Raw genomic sequence first — 16,121 nt, forward strand, 5'->3', positions numbered from 1 at the left:
CCCAGGGTTTATCTTCAGTGTGAGACTCACTCCTTTTAGGAAGATGAAGTTGTCGAGGAAACTGGCTTCGAGTCCTTCCCCTTGTGAATTCTTTTTTTTTTATTATAATAATATTTTTTATTATGTTAGTCACCATACAGTACATCCCTGGTTTTTGATGTAAAGTTCCATGATTCATTAGTTGCGTATAACACACAGTGCACCATGCAACACGTGCCCTCCTTACTACCCATCACCAGCCTATCCCATTCCCCCACCCCTTTCCCCTCTGAAGCCCTCAGTTTGTTCTTCAGAGTCCATAGTCTCTCATGCTTCACTCCCCCTTCTGATTACCCCCCCTTTCTTTATCCCTTTCTTCTCCTACCGATCTTCCTAGTTCTTATGTTCCATAGATGAGAGAAATCATATAATTGTCTTTCTCTGCTTGACTTATTTCACTTAGCATTATCTCCTCCAGTCCCGTCCATGTTGCAGCAAATGTTGAGAATTCGTTCTTTCTGATAGCTGAGTAATATTCCATTGTATATATGGACCACAGCTTCTTAATCCAGTCATCTGTTGAAGGGCATCTCAGCTCCTTCCACGATTTGGCTATTGTGGACAATGCTGCTATGAACATTGGGGTGCATATGGCCCCTTGTGTATTCTTGATTTTTATCTCCATTGGGACTTGGCTGGCCCACTGACAGAAGCACAGAGAGAGGAGAATCTAATGGCATCTTAAATCATGAGGTCCCCTGGCCTCTGTGGGCTTGGAGAAATCACCGTGGTCCCTTGTGCTTTAGCACGTCTGCCTGATTGAAAATCTCCCTTGCGGAAATATAGGAAATCAATTCAAAACACTATCTTTGAAGTCAGACTGGCCTGGCTTCAAGTCCAGACCATGTCACAATCACCTTTGTGATTATAGCCAAGTTACTTAATTTCTGTATCTCATACTCCCCTATTTAAAATAAGAACATGACAACAGTCAATCTCAAGGAAGTGACATGAGGGTTAAATAACATGGTGACTATTAAGGACAAAGCCCGGCACAGAATAGATGCTCAATAACACTAGCTATTCTTTATTAAAATAGTAATTATTATTTTGTGACTATTTCTTAGTTGATGTCAGCTTACAGTGGTAACGGCATACACAGAAATTAAAACAATCCTCATCTGATCCAAAAGATGATCCACAAACCCTACTGTAGTCTCGTGTTTCAATCCTCTCCTGCACAAGAAAACAAAAGCCTGGTTTAGTTTGTACGGCCTCTCCCTTTTTGCCTTCTAGTAAAGATGTGAAGACAGTTAAATGTTCATCAGACCCTGAGTCATACAGAATCTGTTATATTTAGAAATTATTCTGAAATGATGAGTCACAGAGAAAATCACAGAGCAAACCTTCCAGGCTCCAGAAGAGCATGCAATTTATTACTCGACAGATGTTACTATTATGAGCACCTATCTGTGTAAAACATAAGGCCGCACACCCTTGGGGATACGAAGACAGTTGCTTCTTTCAAAGAGCTTAAAAACAGCGGGAGAGATAAGATGTAAACACAATAGTATAGCTCTTCACAACTCGACCCTTCAGCCATGATTGCCAAGTGAATGGGCCACAGAACCAGACCCAGAGGAGTCCAAGACATCTCAGGGGCTGAGGAACTTGGTAGGACTTGAAAGTGGAAAGTTGCGTCTCAAAGGCTGATTAGGAAGTGAATCACGGAGGAGCAGGATGAATACAGGCGGGTAGGCTACACAGGCCATATTTGGGAACAGCTCAGCTGGAGAAGAAGGCCCAAGAAGATAATCCAAAAAGACACTGCTTCTGTTTCTCTTGCAGTCTCAGGCTAGGGCATAACCCTAAGTGGGGAGGCCAGAGTCCCTGCCCAGGTATGGAGAGTGGCCTCTCTGGCGCTGTGAGAGAGCAGAGGCAGTCATCTGGAGCCCACAGTGGGACTCTGGCCATGAGAGTGAAGTCAGACTGGAAACCCAGTGACCTCGTCAGCACCCTGTGGGCTCAGTGCTATGGGAGGACTCCTGGTGAGCACTGGCAAATCCTGTACTTAGCATTCGCCTCCAGGAGGGCCGGCCAAGACCCTTGGCCATTGCAACTGCACTCAGGGAAAGGCTCACCCACAGCTCTGGGAGGAGTCCGGCACCGTTTATTTAGGTCTCTGCACCCCAGAGACTAAAGCACAGGCTGTTCATGAGCCACTGTCTCCATGAGAAAATCATTCTGTCTCTGATCGAGACAGCTGCTAAGTCACAGGTATAGTGCTCAGAGTAACTCACCATTTGCATCACTCCACTTGGTCTATAAAATTGGGAGGACTGCTGATTTTGAGGTGGGAGAGACTTTTTTGTGTCCTGCTGTCCCTGGAAAACAGGAACAGAGAACAATGGAGCAAGCTACTCAACTGAAGAGATGATAACAAATCTTCATAGGAGGGAAGAGCCTTCAGAAGTAGCCATCCCCTCTCGCCACACAGCAGACTTGCAGGAGCTAGCTGCCTGGCGGGATACTTGGCTGTAGGAATAACTAAGAAGCACGCCAGGGTTGGTTAAGCCTGTGGGTGCTCAAGTGGAAGAGGAGGAAGGGGGCCTGGAATCGAGTGAGAGACATCTGTACAGGCATCCAAATGGATTCTTCCAGAAATGAGGAGGAGGTCTGAAAGACACTAAAGTAGTCAGAAAAAGAATTTTGCAGGTGGGACTGCAAAAAGGTGAGGACAGTGAGGCAGCGTGCTGAGGCAATGCATATGAAACAAAGAAGTAAAAATCCCCTCGACCGGAGCTCCCATACCTGTCTCCCTCGTTGGCTCATTTCCATCTATGCCTCCGTGGCTCCATCCATCCCAAACAGCATGAATGGAGTGGACGGGGGACTAGCGCAGAACTTCCAGTGCTCTGAAGAAGCGAGTCAGAGATCAAATGTCCCCCTCAGGAGGACACAGCCCACTGAGACAGAGTGAAAGGAGACACCCAGAACTCTGGCTGGAAAACCACATGCACATCTCTGGGGCACATCTGAAATCTACAGGCTCACAGAGATGCCCTCCAGCTTGGCAGACAGAAGGAGACAGTGACCTGACCCAGAAGAGATGCAGAAAATTTCCCCTGAGAGAGGCAAGATAAGGAAGTGGCTAAGAAGCTGACTCTAGAGTCAGACGTGAACAGTGATAGTACCGTCAGCTTTATAATGAGCATAATATCAGTTCCCACCTTATTGTGTTAAAAGGATTAAATGAGAAAATGTCCGTAATGTGCTCAGCACAAGGCCCAATCCATATGAGTGCTCAATAAATGTCAGGTTTTTATTGTTTTATTTATGACAGAGAACTAAGACCAGGAAGGACTAAAGTCCAAGCTAACCAGATCCAGAGCATTCCAGAGGGAGCTTAGTGGAATACAAAAACCTCAGGCTTTGGAGTCAGAAAGACCCAAGTTGGAAGCAATTTCTAGCTGTGGGAATGTGGGCAGCTTGAGGTGACTCGGTCTCAGCTCCCTCACCTGCAAGATGTGGAGGAAAGCACATCTTCATTTGTGTATGAGGATGTATAGACATCCATTTTTTTGGAGAAGTTATTGCGAATATTATAGGTAACATAACTAAAATTCCTTCATGTAGCAGGTCCTCAATGATTACCAGCAGAAACACTCAAGCTGTGACTTCAAAAATTTTTACTTTGTCTAGTGCCCACGCTGAGAGGCTCCTTGAAAGAGGTATAATTTTTTGGATTCCCCGTCCAGAGTCCCAAGCCCCACACCTATCTTTTCTCACCCCAGCACCATCGACCCAGAACTATCATGGATTATCCTCCTTGGTGGCCACGTGGGAGAAGCATGGCTGAATAGATAGGTTCAGTAAGCATGGTGACAATGTTGTTTCCATACCAGAATGCTCCACTGATTTAAAACTTCATAAAACAATGGCAATTTCTGCTTTTTTAAAAATTGTAATCAAGCATACTAAATTCTTCAGGAATTTTTAACTCTAAAAACACCATGGCTACTCAATCCTCTGGTGATGGCATAAACTCAGCAAGGAGAAGAATCAAGAGAACCATTCAGACATCCCTGGGGGGGAGCAGAAGTGGTGGTAAGAACAGCACTAGCAGTAATATCTTTACTATTAAGCACCAGGCCATGTTCAGAGCACCCAACACACTTTTTCCACCTCTCCTGGATCAAACTAGGAGCCGTGAAGTGGCTTGCCCAGGGTCACACAGCTAGGAAAGGGCAGATTGGGGTTTGACCTGCATGGGCCAGCCTCAAAGCCTGTGCGTGCAACCGCTCTACTAACTGCTGGCGCAGAAAAGAGCAACGTGAACGTCATCAATGGAGACAAAGCAGTTAGCCGTGCCAAGGCTGTGGGGCTCTCGCGATCAAGTCTCACGGAGAAAGCCCACCAACCGCACCCACTGGTGGGATGATCATTCAGTGTTCGCCCATAAGGGAGGGCCTCCTCCAGACTCGGCAGGGTGTGTTACTCCAAGTCCCCATTCCACCTCCAGAGTCACAGGGCTTAGAGCTCCAGGTGGACAAGGACTGCAAGCTCTCTCTGTACTTCTAGAGCTGGCCACAGTGCCCGGTGAGAGGGAGCACTGAGGACACGCGGGCAAAGTGAATGAATGAACGAACAGATGACCCACCAACAAACTAAACCAGTCAATGACTGACGACACTTCCATTTCTCTTCCCTCCTCAACTTCCCAGACTTGAGAGCTTTCCCAAGACAGAACGGGAAGGAAAAACATTAGCACCACTGAACCCAATCCCACGAGATGCTCCAAATAGGAAATGGCATCACAGAATTATTCTAATTCCAATCGATGGTCCACACTAAGAAAAGCCACTTGGTTACTGCAGCTTGAGACAGTGTCTGTCTCCCTTTGCCAACGGAGAGAGTTCCCAGGGAAAACAGGTTTCCATAAGCAAATAGTGGTGTTGGGTTAAGTGGAAAATCTTGACCACAGTCACATCGGCCATCGCTGGGCCCTTTGATGGTTTAGCTGTATAAAAGAAAGTCATTCTATCTATAAACACTGGATTTTATAAATTTTGTTCCAGCTAAGTTATTCTTCAGCTTATCAAATCATGCATTACCACATCTCATCATTCTGGAAATGAGACTTAGTGTCCGAGGAAAAAAATGTGTGCTTAAAGGATATGGAAATCACAGAGTCTCAAAGCCTCTGAGCTCAAACATAGTCCTCTTTTCCTCCGTGAGAAAGAAGAGTGCCAAATGCAGGACTGAAAAGCTTTTAAGGTGGTGTAGGGGAGGGGCACTGAGGAGGAAGGAGAAGGGTGTGAGGACCGACAGGGCTCCTCACTGACGGAGCGCTCCGTAACCAGTAGGCGGGCATCAGGGTGCAGAATACACTTGATAGTGACCCCGCCTACCCAGCAGAGACCGGCCCATTTTGAGTTAACTGCACAGACAAATCAAGCTGCACCTTCAGGGGAGGATGGGGCAGGAGGGACTGACTAGAGAGGGAGTGGCCTCACCCACATCGTGAGACGACATGGCCCTTTCCAGAGACGCCAACACTTCAAGAATCTGCCTGCTCACACTAGGTAGAGACAAGAATAAAGACAGGAGGGTGAGGGAGAGCTGCAGAGAGTAGGAGGGAGGAAGAGCGAAACAGAGGAAGAGGGACAGAGAAAATGGGCAAGGAAAGCAGAGTCATGTGCTTACTCTGATGTACTGCATACTAATAAAGTACTTACTATTTGCCATGTACTGTTCTGAGCACTTCACACCTAATCCTCATGATTAGCTTCACTTCTAGAAGAGGGAAGCTAAGCATGGAGAGAGTCAATGACTTGAGAGCGTACGGCCAGGAAGTGACAGGGCCAGGACCTGAACCCAGGAAGCTACGCACCAGTCCATGCCCTTATCCACCCCCCATCAGGAAAGTCTTCGACACTGTTGTGATGGGAGGATCTGGCCCAAAGGCATTAGCAACCTGTGAGACAGCCCTAAAAACAGTTAGTTAAGCAATGTCTGTTATCTCTTCAGCAACTATGTATTCTTAGAATGTCAGCTATTTCCCTATGAATGAATATAAAGCAGGGAAACAGTGGAGGTGATGGTTCTTCCCTAAGAGGGAAAGAGCAGCCCATGGATCAAATAAAAGCAGAGTAACAGCCAAGACTGAGCTACCATGCCCAGGAGTTCCCATGTGCCAGCATCATATTCTCACTGTGTCACCAGGGACGAGGAGCAACAAGGCACTTAAAGGGTGAGATGTTAACAGAAAAGCAGCTTCGGGTGTAATGTGATCCTAACCATGAGCGCTGGTCAAACGAGCCACTAGGATAACTGGCATGAGATGGACTCAAAAACCGGCTGCCACACAAGTCCTTGGTTCCTCCCGACTCTCAGGTCCTGTTTTCCTGCCAATCTCCTTGTCCAACGTAGAGGGCCTGGCTCTGAGCTCCCGCTTATCTCTGCAACTTTACTCCTCTCAGCTTCCCCCTCCTGCCCCAGTTCTCTGCACGGTCCATCAGGTGGCTGGATTTCCTGTCTGTGAAGAGGCTGCTTGGCTTCCCGTAAGCCCACCGTAACAGATTCGCAGCTCCAGGCCGTCAGGAACTCCCCGCTATGAAGAGTGGGAATCACACTGCTGGGAAAACTGAGGTGTTGTCATCAGCTCTTCCTGTGAAGTGTACCACATGTGCACAATGGTTTGGGGTGAGAATGGCCTGGGCAAAGCCCCCAGTGTCATCCACCCTTTTGTGAGCTAGATGCCAAAGAGAGCAAACCCAAGACAACACTGATTTTCTTTGTTCCCATTCTATTCTAGCTGTGGGCTTTTCTTCTGTCTGTTCCTTTCTGACCCTACTTCTGAAAATCCTTCCCCTGCCCACCTCCCCACCCCCACCTCACCCTGCAGGAATTCTTCCTGTCTTTGTTCCCTAGCTGAGTGTCCTTTTGGTTTGATTGTTGTGTCCTGGTGGCATGCTCATGTTACTCTCATCTTCCTGGGATCACAGATGATATCTCTCTGTGCTTCAAAAGCACAGTGGAAAAATTCCTTTGCTACACACTGAATTTCAAAAGCCTACCACAAGCATAGAAAAGTGCCCATATAAAGATAAATAATCTGGGCGTCAGCTATTAGCTGCCGTCAGCTTTCTGGGAGCCATAAATTATAAAGTCTGCCCACAGATTAATATCATGTTTGGAGCTAGGTTGCTTTATTATGGGGGAAGAAATGCAGCTATAAAAATTAGCACATGTCTAATCAAAAGAAGACAGAGTCTCCAGAGAGCCCCTTTGTTTTAGTTGTGACCACTGTCTTCCCCTGAGGCAGGCGAGGGAGATTGGGCATGGTCCCCACTGTGCTCCGTCTCAACATTTCCTCCCCTCCAGCTCTGCTGCTCAATGTGTTGTGCTGACTTATCTGCGGGAGGCAGCAGACAAAGCTCGGATGGACTCTCTCCCGGGGTACAGAGAGACCAACGGAGGGGAGCAGCACTGGAGTCCTTCCAGAGCAGCTACAGTGCAGGGAGAGCCATAGGGAGAGCCAAGTGGTCTTCCGCGATTTCATGAGCACACATCCCACCTGCTAATCAGACTGTGAGTTTCCTCAGAGAAGATCCATTTCAGCACCCAGAGAAGGCAGGCCGTTGGAAAACAAAACTGACTGTCCCCCATGCCCACCCACCACCCCTCTGAGGGACCTCAGCTCCCAGAAAGCTGACCATTACTAAAACACCCACATGAGCTTCTGTTGCTTGCTCCACTTTGCTGTGAGCCAGGAACGGCATAGAAAAGCCTCTCACCTGCTGGCCTGGGGATTTCTACCCCAGGTTGTGGAGAATCCACTGCTCTTATCCTCAGAGGGAAAGATCACAGTGGTTGCTATGGGCCCAATAATGCTACCACAAAAGCCTCATTTTCATGAACGTTTGAGGAATAGTATTACCGGGGGCTGCCGCGTGGCCAAATAAACCTTTGACAGTGTCTTCACACGTTGCCTGGCTGCTGCCTTGAGTTCCCAGAAACTGGAACCCAGAACATGCTGCCATTTGCATTGAGAAGGTTTTAAAACATTTATACTATTCTTATAATGAAAAGGAAATGTTTTTACATTTCCTCATAATCACTGCACATATCCCCTTAATGCCAACGAGGCAAATGGATGAAAATTGGCATATTATGCTCCAGAGTAATCAGATGAAAAGTCAGACCCTTTGAAGACTGCCCAGGCTGTCTGCTCCAGGAGATGGATGCAGGGCTATCCTGAATAGGGCCAAAGAGCAGGGCTACCAAAAGCATTCAACAGTTTCCTCTTATCACAGGAGGGAAATAAACTAAGGAGTAAAATTTTCTTACATGTCAACTTCATTCCCATAAAGACTATTGCCTCTTACCCACTTCCACTGACAAGGACTCAAATTCATCTAAACAAATGGCCAAATGGCACCAAATATTTGCAGAAAAGGGCTGTTTGGCTGCAGCAGCTCAAGCCAACTTGAAGACTCCATATATGAATAAGAGCTTGTCTCATGTACCACGTGGGCGGAGTGGAGCCGGGCCCAAGAGAGGGCACACACTGTCTAAGCCTCTTTCTACACTTTTTCATTCTTCTTTCTTTTTAACTGGCTCATTTTGCCACTTAGTTCACACAGCGGAAGATGGTTGCCCACCTCTCTCAAGATCACTTGTTAACTCCCAGTAAATAAAGAAACAGCCTCTCTCAGTCTCAAAAGCCTAGGTGATAAAACAGGATAGGCCAGTTTAAGTCAGGGTTCCACGCTAGACCAACAAGCTATATCCAGAATGGGTGAGGTCACACAATACCGAAGGGCCTAAGAGGTCTGTCTTGTAACCCGGGCATTAGGGCAGGGCAGTTTGAAGAGAGGGAGAGAGCAATGAGAAGCTGCTGCACGAGGGCCACCACGTGTCAGGCTCTGGCAGGTCACGAGAGGTTCTGTGCATCCAAGCCATCACCACTAAAGCCCAGTGGGGAAATACTCAGTTTTAAGGTGTCCTCCAGAAACACTGTAAGCACTTTCCTTAGCCAGTGAAAGAAAAGAGAGCAGAACGCTTCTAAAAACTCATTTAATCCTACAAGACAATAGGCTGTTTGCAAATGAGATACCGAAGCTCACAGTAGTTGGGTAAGCGGCCCAAGGTCACCTGGCTAGAAAACAGAGGAGCAAATTTCAAACCCAAGTGGGACTCCAAAACCCCATTCATGCTCCATTCATGACTCGTGCTGCCTCGCAAATGAACTCTGCCCAAGATAAGCGCCAAGCCCTGAAGCAGCTGGTCCTGTGAGGCCACTGACCTCAGCACCATGACACCCAGCGTCCTCAGGTGGGAAGGGCCTGCGGGGACCTGCCCGCTGCTCTGCCCTAACGCCCCGGCCATGCCCCAGGTAAACACCTCTGCCCCTAGCTACTCGTAGGCCGTATACTGTTCAAGTGCTACCGATGCCATTTTCCTGTTTGCGTTTTGTTTTTATTTTTGTTTTGTTTTTACAGTTCGTTGCTCATCCTAACTGTCAGCAGCAATTGCTTACCATGTGGTATGAAAATCTCTCAGGCTTACGTCAACAGTCTATCGCTGTGAAATTCCTGGCTGTCTTTGGAGTCTCCCTAGGCCTCCCTTTTCTCGCCATAGCCTATTGGATTGCTCCGTGCAGCAAGGTACAGACTGCTTAAGGTGCATGTCATCTGCAGTGATTTCTTCTTTCTCCTTAGCATGACCTAGAGGCCGCTGGCTCTAAGCAACAGCTGAGAGTTTCCCGTGTTTAAAGAAAAGAGCCTTGAGATACTTAGCAAAAGTAGAAAACCACACAGACCTGGCTTTTCTCCATCATTTTTTTAAAACAGAGAGGAGATAATATGGGACATTTAAAACACGTGAGGCGTAATCTGACCAATAATGGAAGAGAGAGGGAAGACAGGCAATGTCCTAGACACGTCCTCTACACTCACAGTAATAACTAAATAATGGTCACAGGAATAGGCAACATTTATTGAGTACTTTCTTTTGGCTAAGCCCTTTTCATGGAAGATCTCATTTCACTCCCTCAATTACACTATGACGCATATACTTTATGCAGTAGGTTCAGAGAAGAGAAATAACTAATAGGCTGAGAGTCGAATGCAGCTCATGCTGGGCTCTGCAGCCCCATCGCTACATCGTCCCAGTTTCCCCAGCTTCCTTGATTAGGCTCTGGCCCACACGGGCAGCTAACTGGGTCACAAAAAGGAAAGAGAAGGAGAGCTGCAAAGGTGCAGAGCTGGGTTCTTCTCTCACAGGGAAGGGGAGTGTCTGGTGGCGGCTGCTAACAGAGGGAATGGAACTTCCCCCACCTCCCGCTCCACCACCCCTACAGCCCAGCCATCTGATCCAGCCACAGAAAGCCAGGTACTCACTCCAGCTTCAGGTAAGAGTTAGCAACTATAGGACCAAATCATGGAGAAACGATTCCACAGGGAATCTGATCAGCTAATGTGGTGAACAAAAAATGGAACCTCTTGTCAACTCCAGTAACAGGGAACTCATGCCAGGATGACAGGCCCAAGACTTGAGGGCTGCTGCTGAGGCCACCTAACTAGACAGGCAAGGAGCTCACTGCCTTCGAGTAAGTCACGTGCTATAGAGACAGGTCAGGATTCGGACTCCGTCTTCTGTGAAATGGTATTAGAAAGTCCTCAAACTGAATATCTGTGGTGTTCAACCTTACATCTACTGAAGATTTTGTTTCTTTGATGCTCTACCATGCCATGGATTTCTAAATCAGAATTCCCCAAATGTTACTCGTGCAAATGAAGGCCATTTTTTCTGTCTTCCATTATGAGCTGGAAAAAGTACAGTGAGTAAAACAAACCTAATCAGATTTAAAGCTAGGTTAGACTAAGCCACTGGTTTAGGCTGAGGTTTTCACACTGGAAATACCTAGTCTGCCCTGCAGGTTAGACCCTTGCCTTCATCCAGAGCCTCAATGGACAGGGACACTCACCTCCATATTCTTGGACCCTAAACTACTGTCGGGACAGTCATTAAAATAATAGCCACTTGGTAGAGAAAACACTGACAATCCTCACTTCTGCTTTTAAAACCAAATGTGACAGCCAGCAGAAAACTGGGACTAGCCAATACCAGCAAATTGATTTGCCTCTGCCTGCCTGGCCACCTGGGGAAATCTTCAAGAAGAAATAATATTCCCAAATTTTTTAGATTTTCAGTAGGTCTAAGAATCATCATCTTGGCCAATATCATGCAGATGTGATGCCCCCCTCCAAAAAAGTACGCAAGGGAAGGGGAGGGAGTTCTGGACATTCTTGGGGTTCAGTAAATCCAGGAGACTGATGCCACCATGAAACATAAGGGTCACATGAGAGTAGTCTTCTAGAACATTCTGGAAGAAATGACTGCAGGAAAATTTAGCCCAACGGCCGAGACTTCCTCTCTGTTCAGATACATGTCTGATTGACATTTAGTGTTTGTGGAGCTTCCAGTAAGACTAAAAAAAGAGCACTACAGATAAACACAAGCTGGCCATTAAGCCACTTGTGCCTTCTGGGCACTTTCGGGGCCGCAAATCTGAATTCCGCACATTGAAGGGTATGTCCACGTCAGAGTGACAAGTCAGTCTGAGGCATGAAATCATTCTTGGTGGCACTGCTCATTCTGAGGAAAGATTCCCTCCTTAAGGAAGGGAACTTTAATTGTCAAAGTTGCTCTGAAGCAGCCAAAAGACAGATAAAACAGTCAAGATATTTTTAGTCTTTCCTTTCACCACTACAAAGAAATCTTTTCAAGTTTGGCAAAGACATTATATTACAGGGGATTATAGAGGGTCACATCTTCCATGTGAAGAAACCAGCCCTCTCCAAAGGCTCCTGATGTCCAGACACAAGGTCCCCCAAGGAAAGCGGCACAGTAGGGAAATCTGTTAATGCTAGCATCCCTCCTGCCAAGGGGTCACTTTATACCTGTCTAATAAATCTACGAAAAAGCCAGTATCATTCCAGCAACTTCCTATTCTAACCACATTATGACACCTGCCTCAAGAAATGAGAACTTGATATTCTTTTCTAAATGCATTCATAAAATGTCACTGCTAAACCTCATCAACCAGCTAATGTCCATCAATGTCTAACAAATGGTGAAGTTTGTTTCCAACTTAATGGTCCATTTATTGAATAGTTGCTGTCCTAATTTAGGGACCACTAGGGACACTGAAATTACCTGATTGGCCTGCCAAAATGACCTCATCATTTCTTTCCCATTGAATCCCCACAGCTGTCAATTCTACTTTTATTTAAGTTTCTGAGGGTCCCTAAGAAAGACAGCTAAATAAGGAGAGTATAAGGTCAAGGATGTCAACGGAAGTTCAGCTTACTAATAGGGTGGTTGAAGAGGGTAATGACATCATAGATGTGTACATAAGATAACAACGGCCGGCCTGGCTGGATCTTAGAGAACATAAAGAGAACAGTGATATTTTTCTAACATTTCTCATCTTAGTCACCAACATGGTTGAGGTCATGCAGCCCACTGGGAGGTTGGTGAGTTCTGACCTCACAGCTGCTCTCAGGTAGATCTTTGCCCACAGAGCTCTTCATCCTCTCAAGAAGGGTTCTGATGCCAAAGGCCCTTTATGGCTCAATGCCTGTTTTGCATCCTTTGTTATTCCATTCTGATTCATAATTTAGGTTACTTGCCCATTAAAATCTGAGAGCTGAAACAGTTAACAGTCGTCCTCACGGGCTCAAACAGGGTCTCTAGAGCAGGTGGGTCGAGGAGGAAGTCAGCATGGTGAAGTGCTGAGGAAAAACACAAGTTCTAATTGTAAAGGTATGAGAGGTGAAACTCATGTCCTCCATGCCTGTTAACTTTGATGGTTCAATTATCCTTAAAACTCAGTCCCAGGACTCAAGCAAGGAGGCCTGTAAACAACTCCAGCCTCCTACCTGATACCTTTGCAGGGTCCAAGCCCTCAGTCCACATACTGCCACGTAACTCTTTTTTTTTTTTAAAGATTTTATTTATTTATACGACAGAGAGAGAGACAGCCAGCGAGAGAGGGAACACAAGCAGGGGGAGTGGGAGAGGAAGAAGCAGGCTCATAGCGGAGGAGCCTGACGTGGGGCTCGATCCCAGAATGCTGGGATCACGCCCTGAGCCGAAGGCAGACGCTTAACCGCTGTGCCACCCAGGCGCCCATGCCACGTAACTCTTAAATGGAGAATGCCAAAGTGTTATCTACCACGCCCCACCCGTAGCCCCGTGCCGAACAAAACACCTCGTGAGGGGGTACAGTAACTCCGCAGCTTTGAAGATCCCTGCTTTGCCTTGTCAAAGTTGAAGTGGTTTGAAACAAGGGTCCTCACACCATGTGGTCCAGGGCCAACCAGGAGAGGATGATGCCTCCAAAGGCCTCTGTGTCCCCTCATCTGCCTCTACCAGAGAGCACTAGATTAAAGAACATCATGCTGTAATTTTTGAAGCATTGTCAGGAAGGGGAAATCGTGCCAGGAATTAGAGCATATTTTGCTCTTATGTTACAAAAGCGTCTGCCCTCAAATCCAAAAGGAGAGTCCATCACCTGTCACCCTGCTGGGACAGGAGTTAAGAGTACCAGAAGGCTGCTCACTTCCATACTGAGCCCAGTCTGAGCCCTGTGACATTCTCTCCCCAACTCTCCATCGATTTCCTAGCACAGGTTACGGCCTGCATCTCTCTCCACTAGAAAATCAGCAACTCTGAAAGGAAGGACCAACTCTGACGGCTTATTTATTCTATCCCCTCCAGTGCCCAGGATCATGTCGCACACAGACAGTACCCCAAAGGGCTCGTGGCATAAATGCATTAGGACTCTGTGTAGCTCCCGCCTTCTGAAGCCTTGCCTGTAAGCTTTAAAAGAGCCAGCTGGGTTTCTTTCAAGTTTCCCCTTAGGAGAATTGCCCGAGGCTCTCTGGCGCCACATAGTAAGCGCTTCCTGTGAGCCAGGAGCTGCTCGATTTTGTGCATATTATTCGTTTCTTATATCAACCCTACGTGGCAAGTTATATTTTATCCCCATTTTACAGATGAAGAAACTAAGACACAAAGGGATTAAGTAAATGCCGCAAACTATGGAGCTGTGATTTACACCTAAGATCTCTGGCTCAAGAGACCTGACCTTAACCACAGCACACACACACCCTCGCCCTTCTACCCTTTCCAATACGTCAGCAGCATCATAACCTTCAACGGTAAACGTAAACATCTTAACTGCTGACTACTTCACTTTGCAATGGACTTGGTTCAGAAAGTTAGAGGTGGCAGGACTTTTCTAGAAGGGAGGAGTCAAAACCACGATTGACAAACAATATTCTTTCCTCTTCTTTCCTGAGAAAGCCTACCTTCAAGCCTATCACTCAGCACCTCTTCAGCCCACAGACAAAGGGTGGGTTCACATGGCCATGTGAGAACTCCCAGCTTAGAGACACCCAGTGAACATCCTCCTACCCCACCCAGAAAAGGAAGCCTCCTGAGCCCTGAGTTAGACATTTTGAATGAGAATTCTACAGGGAGCATAGGGAGAAACCTGCCCCTAATTTAACCAGGATCTCTAACATCCGAGAATCATTCGGACCTTGAGGATGTGCGTGTTTCTTCTTGGAGCACTTGATCCAAAGTTTGCCTCCATTCCGTTTTCCAACTTCTACACTGAGCCCTTCCTCAAGGCCACTGGCACCTGGTGGTGAGTGAGGGTGCCATTTGGTGACACGAGACTGTAGGGAGATGATGGAAACGCTCTCTGGGTGCTCTCCTGCAGATATGACCTACCTCACAGGCACGTGGCCACCGGGTCCCCATTTAGATGCTTACACTTGTGGTCAGGGCTATGAGCCCAGAGGCATGGAACGCAGAGGTGTGCTAACCAGTAAAAGTCCACCTCTGATTGCTCATGAATGCCGTCTGTTTGCTATTAATTCAAGAGCACTACTCAGTCGCTCTCATATATTTCCCAGAGATGAAGAATGGTACCCAGGAGGTCTGGGGTGAGCCAGACGTTGAGATACTACAAGCCTGCATTTCCTGCTATCAGTTCTCCGCTCACAAGGTCCAAGTAATGACACAAGTGCTTTAGCCCGTTATTCAGACTCACCAGTTGTGCGCCGCTGAGCAAACGGCAGAGCAGGCCAAGGTCTACATCTCCCAAAGCTCTACTGTCCTTTTTTTACACCGAACACTCTTCCTTGACCCAGCTTTAATGATTCCCTAGCTAAGAGCTGCTGGCACATATTGGCTGACTTTTCTCCCTTCTTTTACCTCACCTGGTGGCCTTGTAAAAGGAGGAAGCTTTCCCCAGGCGTAATTTGTTTCAAAAATTATTTTTGAGACAAAAAGGAAAAGTCACAAAAAAAAAAGAAAAAGAAAGCCATTGAAATGATTTGATCTCAAATGACCTTTATCAAAGTTTGACCAATTAAAAAGAAGTCTTCAAGCCCAGGAGAAAATGAGGAAAGGCGCACTTATACCTAACCTCGCTTTCCTCCCTATGGCCCAACTCAAGTCGGAACTGAACCCAGGGTCACCTTCCACGGGACGACAGGGCCTTATCAGGGTTTTGCCTTATGTTCTGCAGTAGATACAGTAATTTTTACAGACTCCTCTTCTGCCAGACAATAACAACCTGAAGGAGGTAACACAGAGAGCATTAAATGCCTCAAACCACATCTTCTGGGGAATCCCAAGGCCAGCTCAGGCTCATCAGGTGCCTCCCATGGGTGAGAAGAAGGAGCAGTGTCGCTGTATCCTCATCCAGGTCGTCACCGGAAGATGCTATGTAGAGCCCCACTGATAAAGGATGGGAAACCTGACCATCAGTCCCTTAAGATACAGGTCTATCTCCATGGTCCCCAGCTTTTTCTGACACTTCTGGGACCCTGCTGGGACACACAAGATCTGATCTCCCCACCCCGTGGTCAGGTTCCATCTCCCACTGCCTCTCACTACTCCCCAACTAGGACGTGGTGACGAGAAAGGAAGCAGGGACTACTTAAGGATGTCTCCTGGGTACACCAGCATCCTGGTTCGGAAATAGGGCTTCAAGATTCGAACAGGGTCAACTAAAATGCTGAAAAATTCAAACTAGCTATTTGATACATAAATCA

At 47.0% G+C, this 16,121-nt stretch overlaps 1 protein-coding gene and 1 long non-coding RNA gene across 2 annotated transcripts in view; one reads left to right on the forward strand and one right to left on the reverse strand.

Annotated features, from left to right (window-relative positions):
• Positions 1–16,121, reverse strand: part of LOC148110119 (uncharacterized) — a 384,230-nt gene that overhangs the window by 312,859 nt on the left and 55,250 nt on the right. The gene's annotated exons all lie outside the window — the stretch shown is intronic.
• The window catches only part of TRPC7 (transient receptor potential cation channel subfamily C member 7), a 137,615-nt gene that overhangs the window by 73,418 nt on the left and 48,076 nt on the right, over positions 1–16,121 (forward strand). Inside the window, exon 3 of the mRNA XM_045795027.2 lies at positions 9,486–9,650. Within this exon, the coding sequence (XP_045650983.2) occupies positions 9,486–9,650 (165 nt within the window). The remainder of the gene's footprint in view (positions 1–9,485; positions 9,651–16,121) is intronic.

Source organism: Ursus americanus, chromosome 5 (assembly GCF_024610735.1).
Source record: "Ursus americanus isolate L20-20 chromosome 5, mUrsAme1.1.p, whole genome shotgun sequence".
NCBI lineage: Eukaryota > Metazoa > Chordata > Mammalia > Carnivora > Ursidae > Ursus > Ursus americanus.